The sequence below is a fragment of the Cydia pomonella genome, chromosome 3, assembly GCF_033807575.1.
Source record: "Cydia pomonella isolate Wapato2018A chromosome 3, ilCydPomo1, whole genome shotgun sequence".
NCBI lineage: Eukaryota > Metazoa > Arthropoda > Insecta > Lepidoptera > Tortricidae > Cydia > Cydia pomonella.
In genome coordinates, this window is record NC_084705.1 from 12,861,222 (window position 1) to 12,887,379 (window position 26,158).

Genomic DNA, 26,158 nt, shown 5'->3' on the forward strand with positions numbered 1-26,158 from the left:
TTTAATTATCATTTAATATTCGAGATAAAAAAATATTGAAATTTTACAAAGTTAGAGATTTTTCACAAAAAGATACTAAGTTTTAATTTCATAAAAACTAGGGCCGAATTAGGTTATTTGTTTAAATGGTTTTACTTATATAAGTAACACTTAAGGGACCCGTGGTTGATAAAACGACATTGCTTACAGACGCAATAGCATTAGGATTTTTTGTCCATATAATACCTACAGTAACATAACTACAGACAGCGTATTGGTTCCAAGGAATTGATTATGATATGAATTATGATCTCGGGCATACACAGTTTTTACACCCTAGAATCGGCGCGCAGTAATAACAGCCATAAGTTAGGGGTAGACTCGTGAGAATAAGGACGATAACCGCAATAATGGAGTGGAGCAATTTTGTTCCACTACGGTTTACGCTCTTATGTATTCGAGTACACAAGTATATGTCTATTTTCGAGTCTCCACCAATATATCTCTAATATATAGGTAATGGTTTATCATTAAATGCCTAAACCTTAACAGGCAGAAGGGACGGTATTATTAGAAAGTACCGGTACTGCCAGTTGAGGCTTCTGTGGGATCTGCTCGAGAAGCGGAAAATTTTGTTGCATTAACGGCGAAGGTGGATTTAAATCTTCGGGTCTTGATTGCACAAATTCTTGACGCGGCGGTGGCATGAATCGGCGAAGCTTGAGCCAAAATTTAGGGTCATCCCATTCTAAGTAAGTGTGGTTTTGTAAATAAATTTGTAAATCCAATGGCAACATTTTCAGTTTCTTTAATCCGCAATAAATGATCAGCACCCGCTTGGTTCGAGTCTTTAATGCATGATGGTGGGCAATACGAAACTCCAACGGAGTCCATTCAGATTCAGCGAAGTTATCGGTGACAAGGAGAATTGTACGACGAGCTTTTCGCACCGATGTCTCAATCTGCTCTAACACAGAGTCACCTGGCTGCCAATCACTTTGGTGTTCTATTGTAGAATATCCGAGCTTTTCTAACCCATATTTTAATTCTTTAAGTAGTTTTAAGTCTCCAATAGCATATGAAAGGAACGCATCTTCTGTTTTTTCCGGGTCATTGGTATCATCACACTCCCTAAGAATCCAGTTAGACCACAGATCGTATCTAAACATAAACTGCTTGATACGTGGCAACATAAGGTAAACTGTTAGACCTGCGATCGCTATCAGTAGTAATGGGAAGACAACGGCGAAAACTTTCGGTAGTGGACTAGGACAGAGATCACGTTCGGTTTTTCCTGAAGCTAAACTCATGTCGACGCATTGTGTTGAATTCCAATCTCCGTCTCCCTGTGGATACGTTCAAATGTATTAGAAACTTTTAAGAAGTGTGTATTCTTTTTATCTATAAAACCAATTTGATTTATTAAAAAAAATAAGGAGGAAGGGAAATAACCAGTTGCCGACTTGTTTCCAGATGCATATTTTCATACTTGGAACAGTTACATGAATGCCACGTTTTACGCTTTCTTTCAGAAAAGATCTCGATGGTCATATTACATAAATAGAAATCTATAATTACCACTAAGTTCAGATGACTGAAGGCAGGTACGTCGTTGCATTTGCAGGCAAGAGGGTTTCCGGAGAGATACACTGAGACATTTTTAATTCGGGCAAGACGCTTCGCCGCGTTCAGTGAGATATGCGAAATGTTGTTGTTACGCACGTCTAGCACCTAAAAAAATACAATGATATTTATTAGAAAATTCCTAAAGACTGATTTACTGTTGTAAAAACTATAGATGCCAATAAAAAAAAATGTAGTATTGTAATTTATACTTAAAATGAGTTACCTAAGTGGGATATTTTAATCGTAAAACACTGCCAAAAATAAGTTAGGGAAATTTTAATACCTCGCCTACACGGGACAACTTTACGCACCATTTGATTCTTAAAATAAGTCTTTCACCGTAGGTGTTGACACAAAGACGAAATTCGGGAAAACTGGCTCGCACTTGATTCTATTGTCCCCGGTCAAAGTTAATAAGTAAATTACGAGAACTCTAAAGATAGACGTATGCAGAGTTTTAATACAAAGTCCTGTTGATTTCTTCATCAGGCGTTAAACTTGATCAAATAATGCTTTCCATGAGCAAATGCACGAGTTACTACAAAAAATATTCAAATCACTATAAGGCCTCTTCCGGATTGTGATACTACAAGGACTAAATCGGATTCCGTTAATCTGTGTTGGCGAAATTAAGGAACATACTTTAAAGAATATAGGTACCGGGTGTCCGATTATCCGGTCCGGTCCGGTAATGGTTAACCTTCTTCCCACCGACAGGGCACCTTAGGATTGTCCTAGTCGAACTTTTAGTAGAGTGCTGTCTATTAAAAAAAAAATTAAGAAAAATAACCGATTTCAATGAGGGAGACCGGTGAAAGAAAGATTAGTGTTGATTTTGGATTACATATACAATGAAATTAACAAAATTGTCTCAAAAATTTAATTAGCTTAACAAACACAGCGAAGAGGACAAATCGCCAAACGTAAACTAAGCGCCGTTGAAGAATTCCATTCTGATCATCATCAGCAGTTCCACTTCATCAAATGTCACTCATTTTTCAATGTAAATGCTTGATTTGTTAAAGAAAATACAATAATCACTACATGTATGCCTTTAACATTTGAGGAGTTTCCTCAATTCCTCATAGATTCTACCATCAGATCTCGAGCTTGACAAAAATGTGTCTTGAAAACCTAATTTGCCTAACAAACATAACGAAGACGACAAATCGCCAAGCGGGAACTATGCATTGTTGAAGAGTTCCATTCTTATCAGCATCAGCAGTTACAATTCATCAAATGTCACTTGTTAAAATGTAAATGCTTGATTTGTTGATTAAAATACAAAAATCAGTGTATGTATGCCTTTCACATTTGAAGAGTTCCCTCGATTTCTCATTAATTCTACAATCAGGTATCGAGCTTGACAAACATTTGTCTTAAAAACCTAATTTACCTAACAAACATAACGAAGACGACAAATCCCCAAGCGGGAAATATGCGTCGTTGAAGAGTTCAATTCTGATCATCATCAGCATTTTCACTTCATCAAATATCACTTTTTAGGGTTCCGTAGCCAAATGGCAAAAAACGGAACCCTTATAGATTCGTCATGTTCGTCTGTCTGTGCGATTATGTCACAGCCACTTTTTTCCGAAACTATAAGAGCTATACTGTTCAAACTTGGTAAGTAGATGTATTCTATGAACCGCATTTAGATGTTTACACAAAAATAGAAAAAAAACAATAAATTTTGGGGGTTCCCCATACTTAGAACTGAAACTCAAAAAATTTTTTTTCATCAAACCCATACGTGTGGGGTAATACCCCAGGGGTATCTATGGATAGGTCTTTAAAAATGATATTGAGGTCTCTAATATCATTTTTTCTAAACTGAATAGTTTGCGCGAGAGACACTTCCAAAGTGGAAAAATGTGTCCTCCTCCTCCTCTTTTTGAAGTCTTGAAGTCGGTTAAAAAGATAGAAAAGTTCCATTATCTTGAAAAGCTCAAAACTTTTACTAGACCACAGTCCATTTTCTGGACCAGCCTAAAGTGCTATCGGTGGTTAGAAGGTTATGCATTAAATCCGGTATCCATAATTTAAAATAGCAAAAAAAAAATATCATGACGAATTGATAAGTGATAACATCTTCCTTTTGAAGTTGATTAAAAATGCATATACTAACTCGTATGGTAGAAGGTATATCTTCATCGGCCAGCTTGGTGATGTTGTTGTTGGGTGCGTGCAACTCCACAAGTGTGATATTTGGTACGGCGGCCAGCGTTCCCGGTGCTACATGCAACGCTAACGGGAAGTCAGGGGTCGCTAGTAGTGGCCAGGGACGACCCTGCGGCAGAGCGCCGGTGCAGAACACTACTGTTGCGTTGTCGCGCGGCCGGTTTTTGCACGAACACTCTGCGGGCAAATATTATAGTTCATTGAATCGGAAACAGAATTATATAAAAAATGTGCTATATCCCTAGTGTGTTAGTATATGTTTATTAATACACTGAATGCGTCATGTAGCAAGTCTTCGGCTTTCTGCTAGTACTATAAAACTAGCGTTGCGTGTAGCAAATCTACGCAACACAAGCGATGAACTGCGCAAAGCGCCATACTGTATTACACATATGACATTCATATATATTACATTTTAATCGAATTCCAAAGAGGAATGAAACATTTTATAAAGTATATAATATGTAGGTATTATGTATGTGTACATGCTGATAATTGAATTTAATTTTAAGTTATTACTATAATAATATATTTTTTAGAGTAAGGAAAACTAAAACTAAACTATATGGATCAAGGTCTGAAATAAATATATTTTTTATAACAAAAACCCGACAACGTAAAAAAATACTAGGAAAATGTAATAGTAAATAGTCAACTTTTAATAGCTTAACCATTTAGTTAGGTATTCAAAATAAAAAATTATCAACGAAACCTAAAGCTGATTTTCAAATCCCAATGAAATGATAGCTGTCACCATATTGTTTGGTTTATATTACTATCATATATTTCTTGAAATTCAGGCAATTACAACAAATCGATAGACGTGAAGATGCAATTTGGATGTCAACTGCAGCTGTATTACTGTTGCTACATTACTGCCGCGGCATCAATGCCGCCGCGCTGCTATATGTGGCGGCGTTGATGCTGCAGCAGTAATATCGCAACAGTAATGCAGCTTAGGTTGACATCCGAGTGTCACCTTAAGAATCAGCAAAATAGATAGACACGTTTGGTTTCTGGAGTGCCACAAAGGAATAAACATACATTGCATACATACAAATACTAATTTGATATAACCCCTCCTTTGCGTCGTGCTATCAGGTAATAACCTGTAAGAATATACCTATTCATAGATAACAAGGGTAAATTGCAACTTCTCACATAATTGTGTGAAATAATTGCATTAAATAACTGAGTTGACCTGATTATTGGTAAAATGGGATCATACCATATCTAAAGGATGACTCACGCTAAAACAGTCCGGGGCCGGGCCGAGTCGTCCGAGACTTTCCTTTCCATAGCGCCGATAGCGACCGCCAAAGCGATCACCGAGCGCCCATCATAGAAAACGAACTGTCGGACGCCTCGGTCCGGACCGGTATCGTTAATTCTTAAATCATCGAAACCATTGATTACCTGGTAAGCATTCACCGGTGTACGGACAGGAAATTTCGTCAGGACGATATTGCAGGAGCTTGGTGTGGAGGGGTGTGGGATCTGGCAAACATTCGACGTCTTCTTTTAACTTTAGAAGCGAACAACTGCGCAGAACCTCACGTAGCCAGTACGCATTGCAATCACACGGCAACTTATCAAGTTCTAGCTCGACTGGTGCGCGCTGTAAAATATCAATGACAATAAACAAAGTTAGTTAAATTGTAAACTGAATTCGGAAATGTTTTATGTTAATTAAAAAAAGTTATCAAGATAGATATCTGATTACATTTCTCCTGTAAAAGTTATAGTAATGTTAATATTATGAAATAAATATTTTTTTCATCTCTCCTGTTCGGAAAGTGTGATTTTCATGAGCAGATAGCCGGGTGGAAAATAGCTTTTCCCACCATAGGGTGGAAAGTATTTTTTTTTAAGTTATGATGAGCCAGCGTATGCTATATAAAATAGACCCAGTGTCTATACCTCCATTCATTTAAGGCGGTACAGATACCTATTGCTATCTCTTTCTGTCTCTTGAAAAAAGCTATTTAAATCATTCTACTATTCCACTCATTCATGGTGGTACAGACACCTATTGCTATCTCTTTCTTTCTCTTAAAAATAGGTATTCAAATGTCTGAAACCATAGACAATCTAGCAATTGAAATAATGAAATGATTAAATAATGGGTTTCATAGACTGAATTCGTACCCAATTTATCGGGATTGTATCAAAAATCGTTTGCGATTTGTTGCATGTATTTTATTTGTCTATAGAGTAGAGCCCGCTACACTGAAACTTTTTAATTGGAAACAAAATCATAGAAAAGGCGGGAATAACGGATAAAACAAGAGAATAGTTCAGTTCTGAATAATAAAGGATTTATCGTGCGATTACAGCGACGAAGAAATTAATTCTACTCCCGAATAGATAAAAGTAGAGGCGAAAACGGCTATCGATAGTTTGTTACCGGAATGTTCTAAGGAGACATAAAGGCATACGACCACTTTATAAACTGGAGAAGCGCTAAGAAAGTAAAGTCGCTCTCGTGAACCGTGTTTCTGGCATATTTCGCAGAAATATCGAAGATAACAAGCATCAAGTTGATTTGAAGAATTTTGCGAACTTGTTAGCATTTTTAAAAAGACGATCGGAAAACTTTAAAAGCAAGAAATTAAATATTTTCACTGCTAAAGAGGTTGCGAGATTCTTAAACGACGGTCATTATGTCCTATTAATTTGTCTTTTTCGAATCGTTCAATTCTCTCTGTAAACTTTAACTAATTTAATTTCATTGTCGTTTACCTATCGCTATAAGTATGTATCTGTTAATAATTTGTTCTAAAGAAATATATCTATAATAAATCAATTTTTTTTGTGTTTGAGTTTCCTCATAGTCGAAATGAAAAGTAGAGTATTTAACTCGGGTAAAAGTTACAATCTCACCCTCGAACTATTGGGTATTTCGGGTGATGTGGTTCACTTTCCACCCTTGGTTAACAATCTACTAAATACATAATTTTTCTTCGGTAAACTTCGGAGATAAAGGGGGGGGGGGGGGGGGGATGGTATTGCTTTTTCACATTTTCCTTCATAAAAATGATGAAGGAAAATGTGTTTATCACTATGGAAAAAAAAGTTATTATTATTTTATTGGCCTCGGTATGTAATCTACCATTGCTGTACGTAAACAACTACTACGTAAACATTCCTATTATGAAATACGCAATACTGCATTAAAAAATATATACTTAGTGTAAACAATTTTTCTGCTCGACTAGCTGCTGCTCGTTAATACCTACTAAATGGTTGTAAAGGCGGAAGTACACAATGAGCCAAGTACGTTGGCCCAATGTGTAACCTACAGACGCCTTAAGTCGAATGGCCTGCATTAGTAAGACATTTTTACCTTGTTGCCACAAATGGATTTTTATGAAAAAAATATATTTCATACAATATTGTATTGTGCATTAAATACCTAAAAATTGAGGTTGTCGCCCTCTTGTAAATAATAATAAAAAAATTTAAACAAAAAAAAAATATTTTTTTAGGCCTTTGTAAATAAGTTTGAACCTAGATTTTTTTTTGAAAATGTATTGTTATTAGTGCCATGTATAATCCGAATTTCAAAGAAATCTAACCATTAGTTTAGCTAAGAAAAATTAAAAAAGATTTTATATATTTTTGTTTTTTTATCCAAACCAAGGGGATTCCAGGCTTGAAATATTGTAAAATGATATCTTATAATAAGACCAATTAACCCTTCTAAGAAAGGTATACATTTCAGCCAGGGGCAGTTTCACTATAGGATTGCGGCTAGACCCTTTCTTATAAATAGGTTCAGAGGTTTAAGCGTAAAGCAGTGTCACTGACAGAGAGAGTTAGTTACAATTGTGTTAATTGGTAGGGATTAGGGATATCGGTAACGGATGAGGCCTGTAATACGAGAAAAAAAAATAGTACGCTATAATTCGCATACTGACCAACATGAGTTCAAATACTTTTAAAATTAACGTGTATTTTGTTTTTTAGCACACTTTAAAGTTTATTCGAAGACGCAATGTATTGCTAATTTTGTTATGTTTAAAGCGATACAAGCAACGTCAATTAAACTTATTTATTTTTATATAAAGTAGGAAGTATAATAAAGACGTCATAATTTTTTAAAGTTATTGAACAAAAGTGTGATCTCTTGAGTAGTATAATCTATGTTTAAGTTCTTTGCTCGTGTTACAGGCCACACCCGGTATATTCTTAAACTAAATATTCTACGTTTTTGTCGTGTCATGGTTTGTTGGAAATTACATAACTACCTATTTCCCTTTAAGTACAGTAGTAAATCGATATTTTCGGCTTTAAGTATCTTTTTAAAACTAAGCCATAATTGTATAATATTACCGTTATAATACTGGGATCGTCAGGAAGGCGTGACAACGGTTGTTGTTGACATTGTTGGTGATCACTGCGCGAAACATCAATTTTTAGCAAATTATTCTTTGTCAAGTTGACTCGTACAGTGCCGCGTAATGTTCTTTTCATCTCCAAGTCGCTGTACTGTAAAAAAGAGTATATTATATGTTAAGGTATAGGGAACAATCCACACTTTTGGGGAATATAATTTTATGACCACATTTTGTTTTTATGTAATTCAATGTGTAAATATACTGTTTTAATAAAACTGGACAAAAAGTGACATGTAACCTTTGCAAGAACTAGTTTTACCAAAAAAAAAAATCGTAAAAAAAATATTTTCAGTGCCAGTTTTACCATAACATTAACTTTTTATGTATAATACGTATAAAATTTGAAAAAACAAAAACAAAAAAAAAATTTTTTTTTGGCGAAATTTAGTGAAACTCATATAATTTTTTTTCCTTCTTTTGGCCTCAGAAATACGTGGTTAATATCTGTCGGGTTCCTCGTGAGCACCGTGTATAGCTCGCTATTAGTCTTACGGTGCGATAAAAAATTCCGATGCCTAGCCATAACTTTTAAGGTAAATATTTTCCCGATGCCAGCTCCCCCAGTAACAAAAACTAGTAACGGATCAGAATTTGACACGTCCAATAACTTTAGAGATTTTTTTTTAAACAGTTGTCGTTGACTCATGTTCAACGAAGCTACAGCTGTTTCAAACTGGTTGTCTGGCATGCCTTTGTCAGTTGGCTCATCTTCGACGTCGTCAATCATAATATTATGACCGCCGTCGTCAAGTATGCGTATGTGGCCGAACGTCATTGTTGTCATTTGCGTCATCATTTTGCTCTTCAACGGTCCCTGCTGCCAAGTTTTCTGCCACAATGCGGCTTATAGTTTGCTGGATTTCAGTTTCCCACCGCACCATAGTTTCGGCATCAAAACCTCCTTTTTGGGCCAGAAAACTTCTTTTGCAGTATTAAAACCATCCAACAACTCTTCCTCTGCTCGGAATAATGGAATATGAGTCAAGACCAATGAGTAGTTAAGTAATATGCTTCTGGGTCTGAGGCCAGCGTATAATAACGCATTCGGAGTATAGCTGGACGTGTCCGCTTTCTCATCCTACCTACGTTGTCTAATAAAGTAATGTATCGACGACTAGACACGTCCTCATCCTCAGCATCATAGGCGTCAGCATCTTGTTCATCCTCCTCTGTGTCGTTTCTAGTAGAGGCAACCTCGTACTCAATCGCAAACTCACCTCTAAGCATTCGGTATCATTGTTCAGGCGCGCAAATGTTTACGACAACACATTTACGTGAGCTATCCCCGGGACCAGATGGAATCTACCCCATACTTACTACAAGAGGGTGCCAATGTACTAATACCACACTTAGGTAGACTGTACAGAGCGTGCATAGCCTTTGGATACGTGCCACGTGTCTAGAGGATGGTAAAAGTGACATACTTGCCTAAACCAGGCAAGACAGATTAGAGATTACACAGAAGCCAAATCGTACAGGCCGATAAGTCTGTCATCATTTTTCCTTAAAACACTGGAGAAACTGGTAGACAGACACATAAGGGATGGTCCTCTTAAGAGACATCCACTGCACCAATTGCAGTGTGCGTATCAGCCAGGTAAATCAACTGAAACAGCACTACACCTGGTGACAGCCAGAGCGGAACAGGCAATAGAAAATAAGGAACTATGCTTGGCCACTTTTATAGACGTGGAGGGGGCTTTTGACCGCACCACGTATCAGGCAATCAATACTGCAGCATCTAAATACGGCATAGAACCGACAATTTGCAGATGGATCGGTACTATGCTAAATAGCCAACTAATGAAATCATCCCTTATGGGAGATGAAATATTAGCAACGGCCACGAAGGGATGCCCACAAGGTGGAGTTCTCTCACCGACTCTCTGGAGTCTGGTAGTGAACTCACTGGTGGAAGAACTTAACAAAGGCCCAACATACACGGTAGGGTATGCAGATGATTTAGTGATTCTTCTGAAATTCCCGGGAACAGTACCAGGAATCATGAATACAGCACTGAAGCAAGTGGAGAGATGGTGCAACAGCCATCAACTCTCTATCAACCTAGGCAAAACAGTGATAATACCGTTTACCTGGAAAAAAACCCTTAGTGCCATGGAGCAACTGAAGCTTTATGGAAGGGTACTGGAAATGTCCGATGAAGTGAAATATCTAGGTGTAACACTAGATACAGAACTAAACTGGAGGAAGCATGTCGAGCTTATCACAACCAAGGCGCTGAGAGTGTTTGGAATGTGTAGAACGGCATATGGGAAAACATGGGATTTAAACCCAAAGGTACTAAGATGGATCTATACCATGATGGTAAGACCTATCATTTTGTACGGATGCCTGGCATGGTGGCCAAGGACACTAAAGAGCACATGCAGGGAAACCCTTATAAAAATACAGAGAACAGCATGCATGGCTATTACCGGGAGGTACTGCTAGACCTCCCGCCGCTACATCTGGTGATACAATATGAGGCGCGGAAATCGCTACACAGGCTGGCTCTAACAGGCCAATGGAGCGATAGCAAGTCAAAGACTAAACACACAAACATGGAATGTGACAATTTCATGGAAAGGATAACGAATATGGGCTGCGATAAGATGCAACCCAAGTTTGTGTTCCGTAAGAATTTTGAAGTTAAAGTTCCAACAATGGCTGAATGGACCGAAGGTCTTCAAACACCAAATTCGGATGAAAACGACATCATATGGTAAACAGACGGGTCCAAGACAGTATCTGCTACGGGGGCAGGCATTTATGCAAATGACATTAGTTGTAGCATAAGCATGGGTAATTACGCTACTGTCTTCCAAGCCGAGACGTACGCTATAATTGCCTGTGTGCATGAGAATATAGTTAGGCAAACCCAAGGGAAGTATATCTATATATTCAGCGACAGTCAGGCTGCACTCAAGGCGCTCATGGCGCCCAGAGTGGACTCTAGACTGGTATACAATGGTGTCCAAGCTCTGAACAATCTTGGAAGACAAAATAGAGTGCAACTGGTATGGATTCCAGGGCACGGGGGATTCATAGGCAATGAAAATGCAGATGAACTTGCCAGAGCCGGATCCGTAAGTGACCACATAGGTCCGGAATCATTCGTGGGGCTCTCACAGGGAACCATTAGAACCATTATAATGGTTATCAAAGACCACACTAAGACCAGACACCAAAAAGAATGGGACAGTCTGACGGGTCTAAAGCACTCAAAGCTTTTCATACAAGGAGTAGACTCCGGTTGGAGCAAAAAGCTATGGAAACTTAGCAGGAAACAACTCCAAATTATAACAGGGGTGTTTACGGGCCATTATGGGGTCAAAGGGGTTTTGGCCAGGATGGGACACTCCGACAACACCGATTGTCGAATGTGTGGTGAAGAGGAAGAGACAGTAACACACCTAATGTGTGAATGTCACGCCCTTGCCAGACAAAGAATGAAGGACTTTGGAGCAGGCTATCTGGAACCAAAGGAATTCAAAAGGCTACCCATAAGCTCCATCATCCGGCACATGGAAATGGTCAAAAAAGCTCTTGAGTATTATTATTATTATTATTGTAGTTTGTGGGCCTTTGAATGCCACGTCGACCAGGCATTGGTCTATTGTGACAGCCCTTTAAAGTTCATTACTGATGCCCGTTGAATCCAGGAAATTCCAGATTCTTTGGGCCGTAATGTTCTGTACCTCATAGGGTTGCAATACGTGCCGCCCTAGGTGGGTACTTCTTTTTGACATTAGTGGTCCACAGGAGCAGAGAATGTGCATTGCAGTCTCCTCTGACTCATGGCAGAACCTGCATGTCGCGTCTTGTTTCTTTCCGATTTGAAACATGTGTTTGTTCAATTTACAGTGTCCAGTCAAAATTCTGGTCACCGCGCAGGCTTTGTGTCTTTTGAGCCCTAGAAGCTCCCTAGCATTTTTGCTGTTGAACCCTTTGATTAGAGCTTTCGAGTGTTCTTGTCCTTTTACGAACTTCCACCAATCGTTTGCCCTTATTTTTTCTAAATTGCTGAGCAGTGAATATGCATCCCGTTTTGTGATTCCACAGAACGGTTCTGGGCCGACCAGGGGTGTGTCTGCGCCCTTTCTAGCAAGTTCGTCCGCTTCTTCGTTTCCGTTAATGTCGGAGTGCCCTGGTACCCATCTAAGTGTGACTTTGTTGGAGTTTGCCAGTGCATTGAGGTTTGTTTTACAGTTCTGGACTAGTTTTGAGTTTGACTCAAGGGATTCTAGTGCCAGCAGAGCAGCCTGGCTGTCTGAGTTGATGTAGATATGTTGGTGTCGTAGGTTTTTATCCAGGTTAATCTCCGCACATTTGTTGATGGCGTAGACTTCAGCCTGGAAGATTGAGGCCTGTGTGCCCATGCTGACGCTGGCTCTGAGCTTAGGTCTCTCACCATAGATCCCACATCCTACATCAATGCCTTTCTTGGAACCATCCGTGTACCAAATATGACTTCCCTCTTCGACGAACATTTGGTTGTTGGTCCATTTGTCTCTAGGAGGTATTTCTACTGTGTACAGTTTATTAAACTGACATTCAGTGTGCGTGTCATCGGTGGGCATGCTAAGGGTTCTATTTGCAAAAACCCAGGCCTTTAGTTTGGTTAATGCTTGAGAGCGCCATTTTGGCCTGTTTAGCGTGCATATTCTGTAGACGCACTGCTTAGCCTCCTTTTGCACCTGCAAGTGGAGTGGTATAATATCCAGCAGTGCGTCTAGGGCCGCCCCTGGTGTCGAGGAGAAGGCGCCTGTTGCTGTTAAACATGCCGTGCGCTGCAGGCTGTTTAGAGTTTCTATTGCCGTCTTTTGGTTGGTTTTGTTACACCAGACTGCGGAGGCGTAGGTAATTATGGGCCTCACAACCGCTGTGTATAACCACATAGCAATTTTGGGTCTTATGCCCCATCTTGCTCCTGCCATTCGACAGCATGACCACATGGCCATTTTCGCTTTTTGTATAATATTTCTTAGGTGAGGGTTCCAAGTTAACTTTTGGTCGAAAGTGACCCCTAGGTACTTGACCTCGTCTGAGAATGGTATTATTTGTCCATTAAGTCTTGGTTCTGTGAGCTTTTCGAGCTTTCGTTTCCTTGTGAATGGTACTATTACAGTCTTGCTCGGATTAATGGACAAGTCATTTTCTCTACACCATTTGAATATTGTGTTTAGAGCTCCTTGCATTAGGTTTGATATTGTGTGGAGGCAAGGGCCTTTGATGATGACTACAAGGTCGTCGGCATATCCTTGTGTGTCATAGTCTTGGCCTGACATAATTGCAAGAAGTTGGTCCACTGCCAGGGTCCATAATAGAGGGGAAAGAACGCCTCCTTGTGGGCACCCTTTTGTGGTATAAAATTCATGCTCTATAGTATTGAGGGTCAGAGTGGCTACTCTGTTCGAGAGCATGCTATGTACCCATCTGGTGGTGGTTTCGTCAACACCCTTTGATTTCATACCATTAAGTATGGTCTCTGTGGGTGTATTGTCGAAAGCTCTTGAGTAGCTAATGGGTCTTTCCTTAGGGGGCAACTACATAAAATATCCCTATGGGTCGAATTGTATCCACAAGGGCCCCCGGAAATTAGAAGAGCTATCCCTTAATTTTAAATGGCACAAACGAAACGCACATTCGTTAGCAGATACTTCTTTGTGAGACAAGATTGCGTTTCGGATAGCAAAAACCAGCCGTCCTAAGTTGCTTCCACCGCGGTCTCTTACAGCGCTTATAGCTTGCCTTATTGACCTAGAGACCTCTGCGCGTTCAGCTTCCGAGATATAATTTGAGATGTAGTACGCCACACCTAAAACTGACCCGCAAGGTTGAAGATCAATATTGGCACGCCACAGTTTTAATAATCTAGAATTGTAGCAGTTTATAATGGTTTCCGAATCTGTTCTCTTTAAAATATAAAATCTTCTACCATTTCTCACTACTTGCACGTCGTCTAAGATTGTAGTGCTTTCAGACCCTGGTCTCGGGAAAGCGAATCTACAAACGTTTCAGTTATTTTTATAACAGGTTTGAGTGTGTCGATGTGTTTGCAATTGAACGACTACTTCACACGTTACAACACGATCCAGCAACTGAATTCCTTCAGGGGTGTCAAAAGCCGGCATGTCAGCACACCACAAAACCATGTGAACGTGAGGTCTACCTCGTAGCTGGAATTCTATGCGCCACCAAAAATCAATAATTTTCTTTCCTAAAATCGGATCCTCTTCTCTTCTTAGCCTAGTATACAAAGTGTTTAGGCGCAACATAAATTGTCTTGATAACGTAACTGGGTAGGACTCAACAAGGTGCTGCTTTTCGAGGAAGGTCAAATCTTCAAAAAAGAAAAATTTAGTCGGCCATCGGCAACTAGCAGGGCCTTTAGCATGTCGGGCCAATTTAAATCGTTACACGAAAGAGTACTAATGAGGAGGACCTAAATTTTTCACCATGACAAGAAGATCCATAAACGCTTTGTGCATTACCAGGTGCACATTTTGTACAACATCTGTGGGCTCAGCTACATCCTTTTTTTTTTTTTTCCAGGGGGGAAAATGCATTCCGCATACCACCCGGGTGCGGGGGATGACCCGAGTGGTTATGTGGGACTCCCGTCTAGGCTAATGAGGCCCACGGTATACCCACTAAAAAGCTTTCAGCTACATCCTGACGCAACCGGCCACAGACTGAAACATTTTGTTGAGCCTTGTAAAGTTCTACTACCGAGAGGGCGTAAAATATATATTCGTTAAGTTGGAACCGTTTGTCATTGCTCATCACTCGAATTTAGTAGTAATCGAGTGATGTTATTGGAACGGGCCTTTGTTCCCTAAGCCCATTTCAACCATCTGGGAATAACCTTATGCACACTAGCTCTTCCGCTCTTTGCTCTCTCAAAACGCTGACGGGGCGCGCAGTTTTCCGTTTGAGCTCGTAGATAGGTATGGGTCTCTCTTTTTTTTTTTTTATTGATGATGCGGTCTACGGTGGAGCACGCTTACCTATGAGATACCTATTTACTCTAGCCTTGAAGAGATTCAGATTGTACTCATACGGAAACACAGACTCGGGCAGGGCATTCCACTCCTTGGCAGTTCGCATAAGGAATGATGAAGCGAAACGCTTCGTGCGTATTTGTGGAATACCTACCATGAAGCGATGCCGAAGTGCCGATTGTCTGGTAGTCCGATGGTGAAATGGGTACTAGCGTGCGTAGCGTGTTCTACGGTATTAGCGTTCGAAAGAACTGGCTGGCTGGCTTGGCTGGTATATTAGTATCAATCGGCATTAGAGCTGTAGTAGCAAACGCGTGTCCTTCGTGCACAGGATCACTGCTATTCAGATCACCGTCGTTAACTATCTGAGTGTCGTGTTGTTCATTCAGTACTGGCGATGCATTTTGGATGACCGAAGGTGTTGCATTTACAGCTGTGATACTATACTGCATATCTCGATGGCCTCTAACCTGTAGTGCGACTGCAAGAGGTTGACATAAATCACCTTGATTAGCAAACTTCATCAACATCGAAGCTCGGTTAGGTGCAACATAACCTTTGGATCCCCGGGAATGTGAGTCAAATAAGTAATATTCTGGGATTTCGACATCGGGGGACCGATTGTATTCGACGATTACTTTCATTACCGCCAATGCAATATTCGTTTGACATGTAATAATTCCTTTATCGTGTGTTAAAAAAAATGTTGAATCCCCGAAGGCAAATTAGGAAAGTATCCTTCAAGAACGTGAGATGGCGCACTCGAATTAACAACTCCAACGACAACATGGGACATGACCAAATTCCAATGAGGTTAATTAAAGCAAGTGTCGAATATATTGCGCGACCCTTGGTTCATATTATTATAAACTTAACTTTGGTGAGTGGAGTTTTTCCTGATGATTTAAAAAGGGCGCTAATAAAACCCTTGCATAAAAAAGGTTCTAAACAAGACGTCAATAATTATAGACCTGTTGCATTGTTGCCAAATTTTTCTAAAATATTTCAAAAAGTTATTTTGAGTAGAATACTGTCATTCTATAAAAAATATAATATTTTAAATAAAAATCAGCTAGGGTTTCAAAAAGGAAAAAATACGACATTAGCCATATTTAATTTTTTGCAGCAATTATGGACAGATGTACAAAAAAAAACGACGTCTATTGGGCTCTTTATAGATTTATCCAAGGCTTTTTACTGTGTTTGTCATAAAGTACTATTAAGGCAGCTCGACCATGTGGGAATTCGAGGGCCTGCTTTAAAACTCATTCGAACTTACCTGACGGATAGGACACAAGCTATCGTACTGGACTCATATCAATCGAGATTGTATTTTAATTTTTTAGTATTACTAACCGTGATTTCAGTAATATGGTTGTTACTAAGGTCGATGTCCATAAGTCCAAACACATTACTGATCCAATCAGAACAGATACGTGTTGCGCCAGTGTTCTTCAACTCAAGCCGGCGTAGCGACGAGGGCAACTTTGATGATCCTATACAAACAAATAAGCTGTAAGTGGAAATGCTAACGTAAAAAAAATGTTTTAAGTGAAAATCCGTTTTCACTAAGGTACCAGACGGTAATGAGGCCTACATAACTTCAAATAGCTTTATATCGCTATTAATTAAGTACAGATTTTCTAAAACTTCAGCTAATGGAGTTTTTTTTACTTTAGATCATTAAACAAATGAAATACATTAAATTTGTTCATGCGTCAGATTTTGTACTACAATTAAAAGATAAATTGAGTACAAAGGTAGCATACTCGTATAAGGTCTGGTAGTTTATTAAGGCCTTAACCATTTTTACGATTTCGAAAAAGTGTGAAATCATGAGAACAGCTACAGTAATACCTTTATTTACAAAGCACTCGCTGTTGCTTACGTATTATAATTTCTGTACGAACAGCTGATTCGTTCCTTTATTGTTATAGGTTTTTAGGCTTCCATGAGCCGTGGCAAAAATACCGCGACAACGCGAGGAAGAAGAAGACTTTAATTAAAATAAATAAATATTTGATATAAACTTAATTGAAGGATAATCTTACGGGAAGCTTTAATGATATTGGTATCTCCACACAGCGATCCCAAAGGGTTATTGTTGGCCTTCAAGGTCACCAGCTTCTCCAACTGCTTCACCGAATTCACGATCGTCGCTTTGTCTAACTTGTTGTGCGATAAGTCAAGCTCTTGCAAGCTGTCCTTTAGCGGAGTGAACAGCCCTCTGAAACATTTCAGGATTAGACTACAGTATTTTTTTAAATGTAAATATTAAAAAAAAACATAACAAGTAACACTTGCCCATGAGCAGTGCTAGACTTACAATGGTAAAGATTCAAGTTTGTTGTAGGCGACCGTAATGTTAGTTAGATGTGCTCCTTTGAACATGGATTTTGGAAGCTCTGTCAATTCACAGGATTGCAGTGTAAGATATTTTAGTGTCGAGTTTGTAAGCCAATTATTAAGCCTCTTTGATTGCAATGGCATGTAGTATAGACTCATGCTAACCAGGTTGGGCAGCGAGGATAGTTGCGGCAGCGTAAATATATTTCCTGAATAGTTTTTTACAATCGCTGAGGAGTCTGATAGAAGTAGATATTGCAGTGAGTGTAGGCGCTCGAGCCAATGTCGGGTATTGTTGTTGTCGTTCCGAAGCACGCGCTCTGCAGCAGGCAATCTCGCATTTATAATTTTAAGGATCTCAAGCGATGTCGGCAATCGGTTAAGAGCTTCTGGCTCCGGAACAATATCAGTAAGTTTCAGTATCCGCAGTCCCGCTACCTCATCTAGGAAGTTAAAAGAAGGGCGCGGCGGTTTTAAAGAATGCACTGCACTAATCTCGAGGTTGATTATTTGTAGACCCCTCAAGTGATGAACCTCCAGCTTAGAATCTGCGGGCAACCTCAGCCTCAGTGTTTTCGTAACAGTGACATTAAACGCTTTCAGAGCAGCGTAGTATGTATCTTGAGGAATCAGGCACTGGTTGAGTGATGCTACTTCTACTGTCACTGGCCATGAGAAAGCAGGCATTTCGGGGTCATCCAATAACATCGAGGAATATTTGCTTTCACTATCGCACCGCATTTTAAAATAAATTCCATCCAGAAAGTCTATGATTAGCTCATGACCTGAAATAGATAACAATCTTATAATACAGTGTGTAAATTCAATACGGGTGAATATTTAAACAGTGGTTAGCATAGAACCTAAGAAGTATGTATATTAGGATAAATTTTGCTTTAGAGATATTATGAACATTTTAACCATACAAAATAATTCTGTTACAAAATAATAATTTTTAAGTGTAAAATGCTGCAACTTTGCCATTTAAGCTCAATTTTGCCTATTTCATTTCAATTACGATCTCTCGAATTTGCTTAGTTTTTTCTTGTTTTTTACCATTTGATAGTAATTTTCATTATTCTGGCAATACATATTTCATATTTTTACAATGGTAACTCCATTGTTGCTCCGCCAGTTACGTATCATAAGTCGGCGTGAGTGGCAACATTTTTTTAGTGTCTCGCAACTTTTGAATTTTTATCTACGAAAAAGGTGTTTTTTGAGAAGTGGTAACGTCCCAGGGTAAGTAAAGACTGTCTATTTCCCGTAAGTTTAATATTTTCAAGAAAAGGACATGATTTCAGCATAATAACGTACTAGGCAATATTGGGCAGTGTTTTGGAAACTTGAATGACACAATTTTGCCTGGGTCTAGGGCTGTCACTAGCTGAATTTTATAAATGTACAGAAAAGAGTGAAAATAAGCTTGCCTAAACTGCTTAAATTAGTTTATTTATAACAAGCTTTTTATTAACTTGCAATGTTTGTTTGTTTAAGTCAAATTTTGCAAGTCGATTTTCACCGACTTTCTGTGTGGGTACCTATGTAAATCTGCTGACAATGCAATAATAAACTAACGTTAACAAAAAAAACTTATGGGTATTAAAATGAAAATTATAAAAAAAAACTTATTGCTTATCTGTTATTATATTTTTATTGTAGTTACTTGCAATTGTATATTTATTGTATTATAATTATGTTGTATGTTTACAATCAATTTTCAACCACTTATTAGCGACCAATTGAGGTGTTTGACATACTTATGTAACTTGGGTGACAATGCAATGTTTATGGTACCATCGAGATGGTCTGATGATGGAGACCGAAAATAGCAACTTCTATTTTCGGTCTCTCTCATTTGATTTGTCTTGCAGTTATCTTTCTTATCGAAATCTGGGTTGTCAGGTGTCAGGTCGATTACAATTGGAGTTCAAAGGTGATGGGTGATTAGAACTTTACAATGAAATAGAACTTTACACTATAATAATGCACTGAAAATTAGCAAAATAGTGTATCTGCAATGTACTTGTAATAAAAAATTAAAATAAGTTCAAATTATTAAATACTAAAAGAAAAAGAAATCAAACAACAATATATTACATTTGTTTGTTGATTATTTTGTAACTAACAATATAAATAGATTTTTTTAATAATAATATTTTTTTGGCACAACCCTACAGTTAACGATATTTTTGCATAGAAAGTTTGTGGAACCTGCTTAGGGATTGCAAACCGGATTGATTTTCAATCCGGCCGGATCCGGCCGGATTTTGGCCCTGATCCGGCCGGATCCGGCCGGACCGGATCCGGATTGGTATAGGAATATTTAAGTTAATTAAATAACATATTTTTATAGTTTTTTGCGTAATACGTATTCCTAAATCTATAATTTGAAGTTAATAAATAACTTCTTAACAATAAAATAGAACTTAGTAGTAAAAAGTGTTACAAATACAATGTGAATATTACTTTAAAAACAAAATTTTAAATCGGTTTTTTATTATATTTAACTATTTGCAAGTGCTCAAATTTTCGTTTACAATTATAAATTTTATTAGTTTCTAAAACCTGATGATGGGATGTGGGGTGGAAAATGAAACTTCTTGAAAGGACAAGTTTTTGCAACTGTTCTCTGATTGAATTCTTTGTAACGTTGACATCCATTCTAGTAACAAAAGAAGATATTTTACTTTTAACGCGCTCCAATATTACCTTGTTCTAATTTTTTCTCCGAGAAAGTAGTAAACTGTAATATATATTTAAAAAAATTATAATTTACAGAAAAGTATATTGGTAAAATTATAGGGAACGAGACACGACACGATGATCTCATGCGGTAAAAATAATAGAGTGTAGGATAAAAAAACATCGCGGAAAGGGACTTCCTAAGAAAAGTTACATGGATCAAATAAAGAATTGGCTAGACGTAGAGTAGCACGTACCAGGAGATAAGGAAACTGCATAAGATTGGATGAAATTTTAAAGGCAAAAGATAACCTTTTTAACATTAACCTTCTCTTTAGCATAAATTAAAAATGCCTTCCATGGCATCTCCACGCTTTAATTTTTCCTTCTATTACAGTATTTATATAATCGTCATATCGTGCCACCGATATGAAAGAAGAATAAATCCTCTCCTGTTCCCAGTCATCGTCATAATAAATATATTTTTATCGCACCAAATTTAAACTTTTTCGTTAGTTTTCTGTTCTGTTCAACTTCATACCTCTCATCCCTCACCCTTTCTTCTTCTAAAACGCACAGCGCGTGCTGTATTTAGGCATTATTTTTATTTTACCGGATCCGGTCCGGATCCGGTGATTTTTACCGGATCCGGTAGCTCCCGAAAAGTGCCGGATCCGGCCGGATTACCGGATCCGCCGGACCGGATTGCAATCCCTAAACCTGCTACAACTTTACCTATTGGATGTGAAAAAAAAAGTATTAAGCTTATGGCCATAATTTGACTGTCAGGGACAAGCATAATGTCTCATGCACAAGAGTAAATATTATTGCAAATAGCAACACATTATTTATTGAGATATCCGTCTAGGCAAAGTTACGTCTTAGGCCTACAACTTTGCCTGACACTTTGATTGCTTGTAAATCGGGAATACAGTATGATTAGGTAATGAGATTTGAGTCTTATCTGGTAAGGCATAGGGTATGTTTTCCGACTAATACTCATGAAACTCATAATGAAAAATAGGTTCACAGATATAAGAAAAAAACGTCCAAATCCAGGCAAAGTTGCAGCGTTTTACGGTACTATAAAAAGCCCTTATCTCGTAATGTCACGTCATATTATGTCTCGTAATATTTGCAGTACATTGCTGCTCGGTAAATTTTCAAAAATTATTACGGGGTCATAATTAAGTGTAACTTAAAAAAAAAGCTTCTTAACTCATTAGTTAAGAAGCTTTTGAACCATTGTTCCACGGATAAATTTATATCTGATTTAATTTATCGCCCGTATTGGATTTACACACTGTATTGTTTATTGTTTATTTATTCAGTTTACAATTGTACCTTAACAGCTAAAGCCACAGCGGCACAAATTGGGAGACAGTAAACATTGAGTACAAAAGTATCTACATAATCACATTATATAATACTACTTACAGGTATACACTCACTCACTCACACTCTCTTACACTCAGTCATCAGTCATCAGTCGTCCGATTGCACTCACAAACAAGTCACACTCCGGGTGTGCCTCAAGCACGGTGTTGAGTAGATATGTATAATGACTATGAATATTCTTTTGAAAATTTTGGGTAATTACCCAGGTAATCTACACATAAAATAAAACAGTAGAGATTATAAAGAGGCCAAATCTATTTTTATTAAAAAATTAAAAAAAACTAATGTGGGGGATATCAGAAACATTTACTTAGGTATTACTTGTACATTTGGGTGATTCGTTGTGTAATTTTAAAAAGTGACCACAGATGGCGTACCTCTACACATGTTTCTGATACTACGAGTATTTACTATTGACATGACTCATGAGACATGAAACAGAGTTTTCTTTACAATTAATAAAAACCGGCCAAAACCACCATGTTCAGTGTAAGGTTCCTATCCGTAGTTACCCGCTTATAGGCTGCCTTGAACGGGGGCTATTAGGTGGTATCCTGAGGGAAGAATTTTAGCAAATTTTGTGATGCAAAATGATTAATTGATGATGGTTTTTTATTAATTGAGTTAGAGGGGGATGACACAATTTTTATTCTTTCGGAGCGAATATTTTCGAAAATATCTTCGTTTCATTTCATTTCAGTGGCAATTTTTACATTTTGCATTTGTTTGGCTGCGCCTAAGGAGGGAAAAAAATGTTGCCAAATTGCAGCTTTCTAGCACTAACGGTCACGAAGCAAATCCGCCGACGAAGAGACAGATGGACATGGTGAAACTATATGCGTTCTTAGTTGACTACGGAACCTTAAAAATGGACTAAGAAAATATTGTTAGGTTGGCTTGGTCGAGCCAATAAACTTTTTAAAATAAATATTTTTTGGCAAAAATTTCATTTTTGGTACAAGCTTTTTATCGCTGACTGTACTTTTCTTTCCACAAGCAACTAATACTCATCGAGACAATTCAAAAAACCCCAAACACAATTAGGTATACGTTGTTTTATCACAGAGTTCCTATTGCCACATCCTGTCTCCATCATCAGATCATCTCGATGGTACCATAATATTGCATTGTCACCCGACTTACATATGTATGCAAATTTTCAGCTTCATCGGAAACCGGGAAGTGGGTCAAATTTAATTTGCAAGATTTGATTACAGACAACGGGACATGTGAAACTAAATAAAAGTTTGTAATAAAAGACGTAAGTACTGCGAAGATACACCCTTGTTTTGTACAGCTGTAGGCTTGTCACTATTGATTCAGTAGGTGCCGAACCCTCCAGTATATATGCTTGGTTAGACTAGCACTTGGCCAGGCTTTTTTGTTCTTACAGAAGCAGTGGGAACAATACAAGCTCAAAATTTCAATTCTCTTTAGGGATCCGTAGCAGAAATGGCAAAAACGGAACCCCTTAAAATTTCGACATCGACATTATTCAGGTTTTTACAAAAAAACTTTTCTTCCTTTTAATTAAAAAGATGCAAATGCTGTGAAGACGCTAGTGCCGCTCTTTTGCTTGCAGGTATGGCTTTTTATATGCTATTTTTACATACGGATCCATTATGCATGGTTAGACACGCATTTGGCCGGGCTTTTTTGTTACACGAGCAGCTAGATCAATACACTCTCAGAATTGTCTACCTAGTACGGTTCTTGAGACAGCCCGCTGACAGACGGACATACGTACGGACAAACTATTAATAAGATTCCGTTGAATTAAAAGTATTACTTGTACATTTGGGTGATTCGTTGTGTAATTTTAAAAAGTGACCACAGATGGCGTACCTCTACACATGTTTCTGATACTACGAGTATTTACTATTGACATGACTCATGAGACATGAAACAGAGTTTTCTTTACAATTAATAAAAACCGGCCAAAACCACCATGTTCAGTGTAAGGTTCCTATCCGTAGTTACCCGCTTATAGGCTGCCTTGAACGGGGGCTATTAGGTGGTATCCTGAGGGAAGAATTTTAGCAAATTTTGTGATGCAAAATGATTAATTGATGATGGTTTTTTATTAATTGAGTTAGAGGGGGATGACACAATTTTTATTCTTTCGGAGCGAATATTTTCGAAAATATCTTCGTTTCATTTCATTTCAGTGGCAATTTTTACATTTTGCATTTGTTTGGCTGCGCCTAAGGAGGGAAAAAAATGTTGCCAAATTGCAGCTTTCTAGCACTAACGGTCACGAAGCAAATCCGCCGACGAAGAGACAGACGGACATGGTGAAACTACATGCGTTCTTAGTTGACTACGGAACCTTAAAAATGGACTAAGAAAATATTGTTAGGTTGGCTTGGTCGAGCCAATAAACTTTTTAAAATAAATATTTTTTGGCAAAAATTTCATTTTTGGTACAAGCTTATTATCGCTGACTGTACTTTTCTTTCCACAAGCAACTAATACTCATCGAGACAATTCAAAAAACCCCAAACACAATTAGGTTTACGTTGTTTTATCACAGAGTTCCTATTGCCACATCCTGTCTCCATCATCAGATCATCTCGATGGTACCATAATATTGCATTGTCACCCGACTTACATATGTATGCAAATTTTCAGCTTCATCGGAAACCGGGAAGTGGGTCAAATTTAATTTGCAACATTTGATTACAGACAACGGGACATGTGAAACTAAATAAAAGTTTGTAATAAAAGACGTAAGTACTGCGAAGATACACCCTTGTTTTGTACAGCTGTAGGCTTGTCACTATTGATTCAGTAGGTGCCGAACCCTCCAGTATATATGCTTGGTTAGACTAGCACTTGGCCAGGCTTTTTTGTTCTTACAGAAGCAGTGGGAACAATACAAGCTCAAAATTTCAATTCTCTTTAGGGATCCGTAGCAGAAATGGCAAAAACGGAACCCCTTAAAATTTCGACATCGACATTATTCAGGTTTTTACAAAAAAACTTTTCTTCCTTTTAATTAAAAAGATGCAAATGCTGTGAAGACGCTAGTGCCGCTCTTTTGCTTGCAGGTATGGCTTTTTATATGCTATTTTTACATACGGATCCATTATGCATGGTTAGACACGCATTTGGCCGGGCTTTTTTGTTACACGAGCAGCTAGATCAATACACTCTCAGAATTGTCTACCTAGTACGGTTCTTGAGACAGCCCGCTGACAGACGGACATACGTACGGACAAACTATTAATAAGATTCCGTTGAATTAAAAAAAAAAATCTTACCGTTAACTTTGTATACGTTTTCGTTTTTAAAATGATGTATTTCATTACACTGGACGGAGGACGGGTGGCAGACAGGGTACTGAAGATGAGTGTCCCGGGGCACCCGAGGTACTAGCCCAGCTCTAACACTCGCCAGGAGAGCTAACAATCCTAGTATGTACCACATCGCTATGCACACAAATCACACATCACAGAAATTTATAGCACTGCGCACTGTTATCTACTTTGATACTTTAGGATATTTACAAAAACGACTTATCTTCGTTTTCATCAAACGCTTCACTCTAGTAATAACAAAGCGCTTCGCTGTAAAAACAAACGACTGTTCTCTTCGTTTTATGTCTTATTTTTCCTTGAGAGTCATATGTCGTTGGATTTCCCCCGCTTCTTGAAATTGATGTAGGTGGAGTGAAGTGTGTGAGCGGCAACCGATCCGAACGTACTGGCGAGAGTGAATAGGTACACTAATGTAGACGGCATGTGGTGGCTGATAGCCCGGCCTGGACTGGACTAACTTCAGAGTTAATAGATGATAGATAGCGATATATATGATGATGGTGATAGATTAGGTATTCAGTGTATGTATATTTAATGTCATATAATCACACATATATTATGCTGCGCGTGGCATTGGCAATATTGCAAATTAGATTTCTAAGAATTTTTCAAATGAGTTTTGGTTGAACTATGCTACGCAGGCAGGGAAGAAATCTCCTGACCTGTGTCTTTACTCTTCTATTTAACTTTTGAAACAGTGTCACAGATAGGAAATTCATATCCGGGATTAATTGAAAACCGGGTGTTAACCGAAAATAATATCCTAAAACCGGTTAACCGGTTATAAACTGTTTCTTTTTTGACAAATAGTCTAAACATACATTTTTAAGGGGTTTTTCATATATTAACTTGTTGTAAATAATTAACGCGATTAACTTGTTTAAATAAAAAATAAGCAAGTACATAAGATTCAATTAGGTATGTCGTGTCATGTATTGGCGCTAGTAGGGACTGACATTTTGTGTACATGCATTGATGCGTGTTTGCTCTTCAATATTATCAGGCGCTATAATTTGCATTCCGTCCAACTTAACTTTACACTTATAATCAATTTGTAACGTGTGTTCGTCAACTCCTGAATGAGTCTTATTGGTATGTAAATCAAATATCAATGTTATTATTATCAAGTTAAATTATTAATTCAGGTAATATATGTATTTTATATTTTATACGTAACTGACTATTTAGATTCCTATCAACAAACGTTGGCTTGGCTCTT

The 26,158-nt window shown here is 38.1% G+C and overlaps 1 protein-coding gene across 2 annotated transcripts; it reads right to left on the reverse strand.

Moving 5' to 3' along the window:
• On the reverse strand, positions 1 to 25,958 carry LOC133516098 (protein toll-like). 2 transcript variants are annotated; one of them, XM_061848827.1, is made up of 9 exons: positions 24,883 to 25,751; positions 17,517 to 18,321; positions 17,242 to 17,417; positions 16,547 to 16,686; positions 8,122 to 8,277; positions 5,203 to 5,404; positions 3,734 to 3,963; positions 1,558 to 1,710; positions 1 to 1,325 (listed from the first exon to the last, which is right to left on the reverse strand). In XM_061848827.1, exons 1-9 carry the CDS (start codon positions 25,046 to 25,048, stop codon positions 525 to 527), a joined length of 2,829 nt encoding a protein of 942 aa, XP_061704811.1. In that variant the 5' UTR covers positions 25,049 to 25,751; the 3' UTR covers positions 1 to 524. The 2 variants fall into 2 exon arrangements, with proteins under 2 accessions (XP_061704811.1, XP_061704812.1); XM_061848828.1 differs by lacking the exon at positions 8,122 to 8,277 and having other exon boundaries at positions 24,883 to 25,958.
• Positions 25,959 to 26,158: the final 200 nt, after the last annotated feature.

Bases quoted from the DNA above. Each gene is read 5' to 3' on its own strand.
- LOC133516098 (XM_061848827.1), bottom strand. From the start codon at position 25,048: ATGTGGTACATACTAGGATTGTTAGCTCTCCTGGCGAGTGTTAGAGCT. The intron at 8,278-16,546 runs GTTAGTAATACT...TCTTTTTTACAG, and splicing joins ACCATATTACTGAAATCACG to TACAGCGACTTGGAGATGAA. The intron at 1,326-1,557 runs GTAATTATAGAT...ACGTATCCACAG, and splicing joins TCAGTCATCTGAACTTAGTG to GGAGACGGAGATTGGAATTC.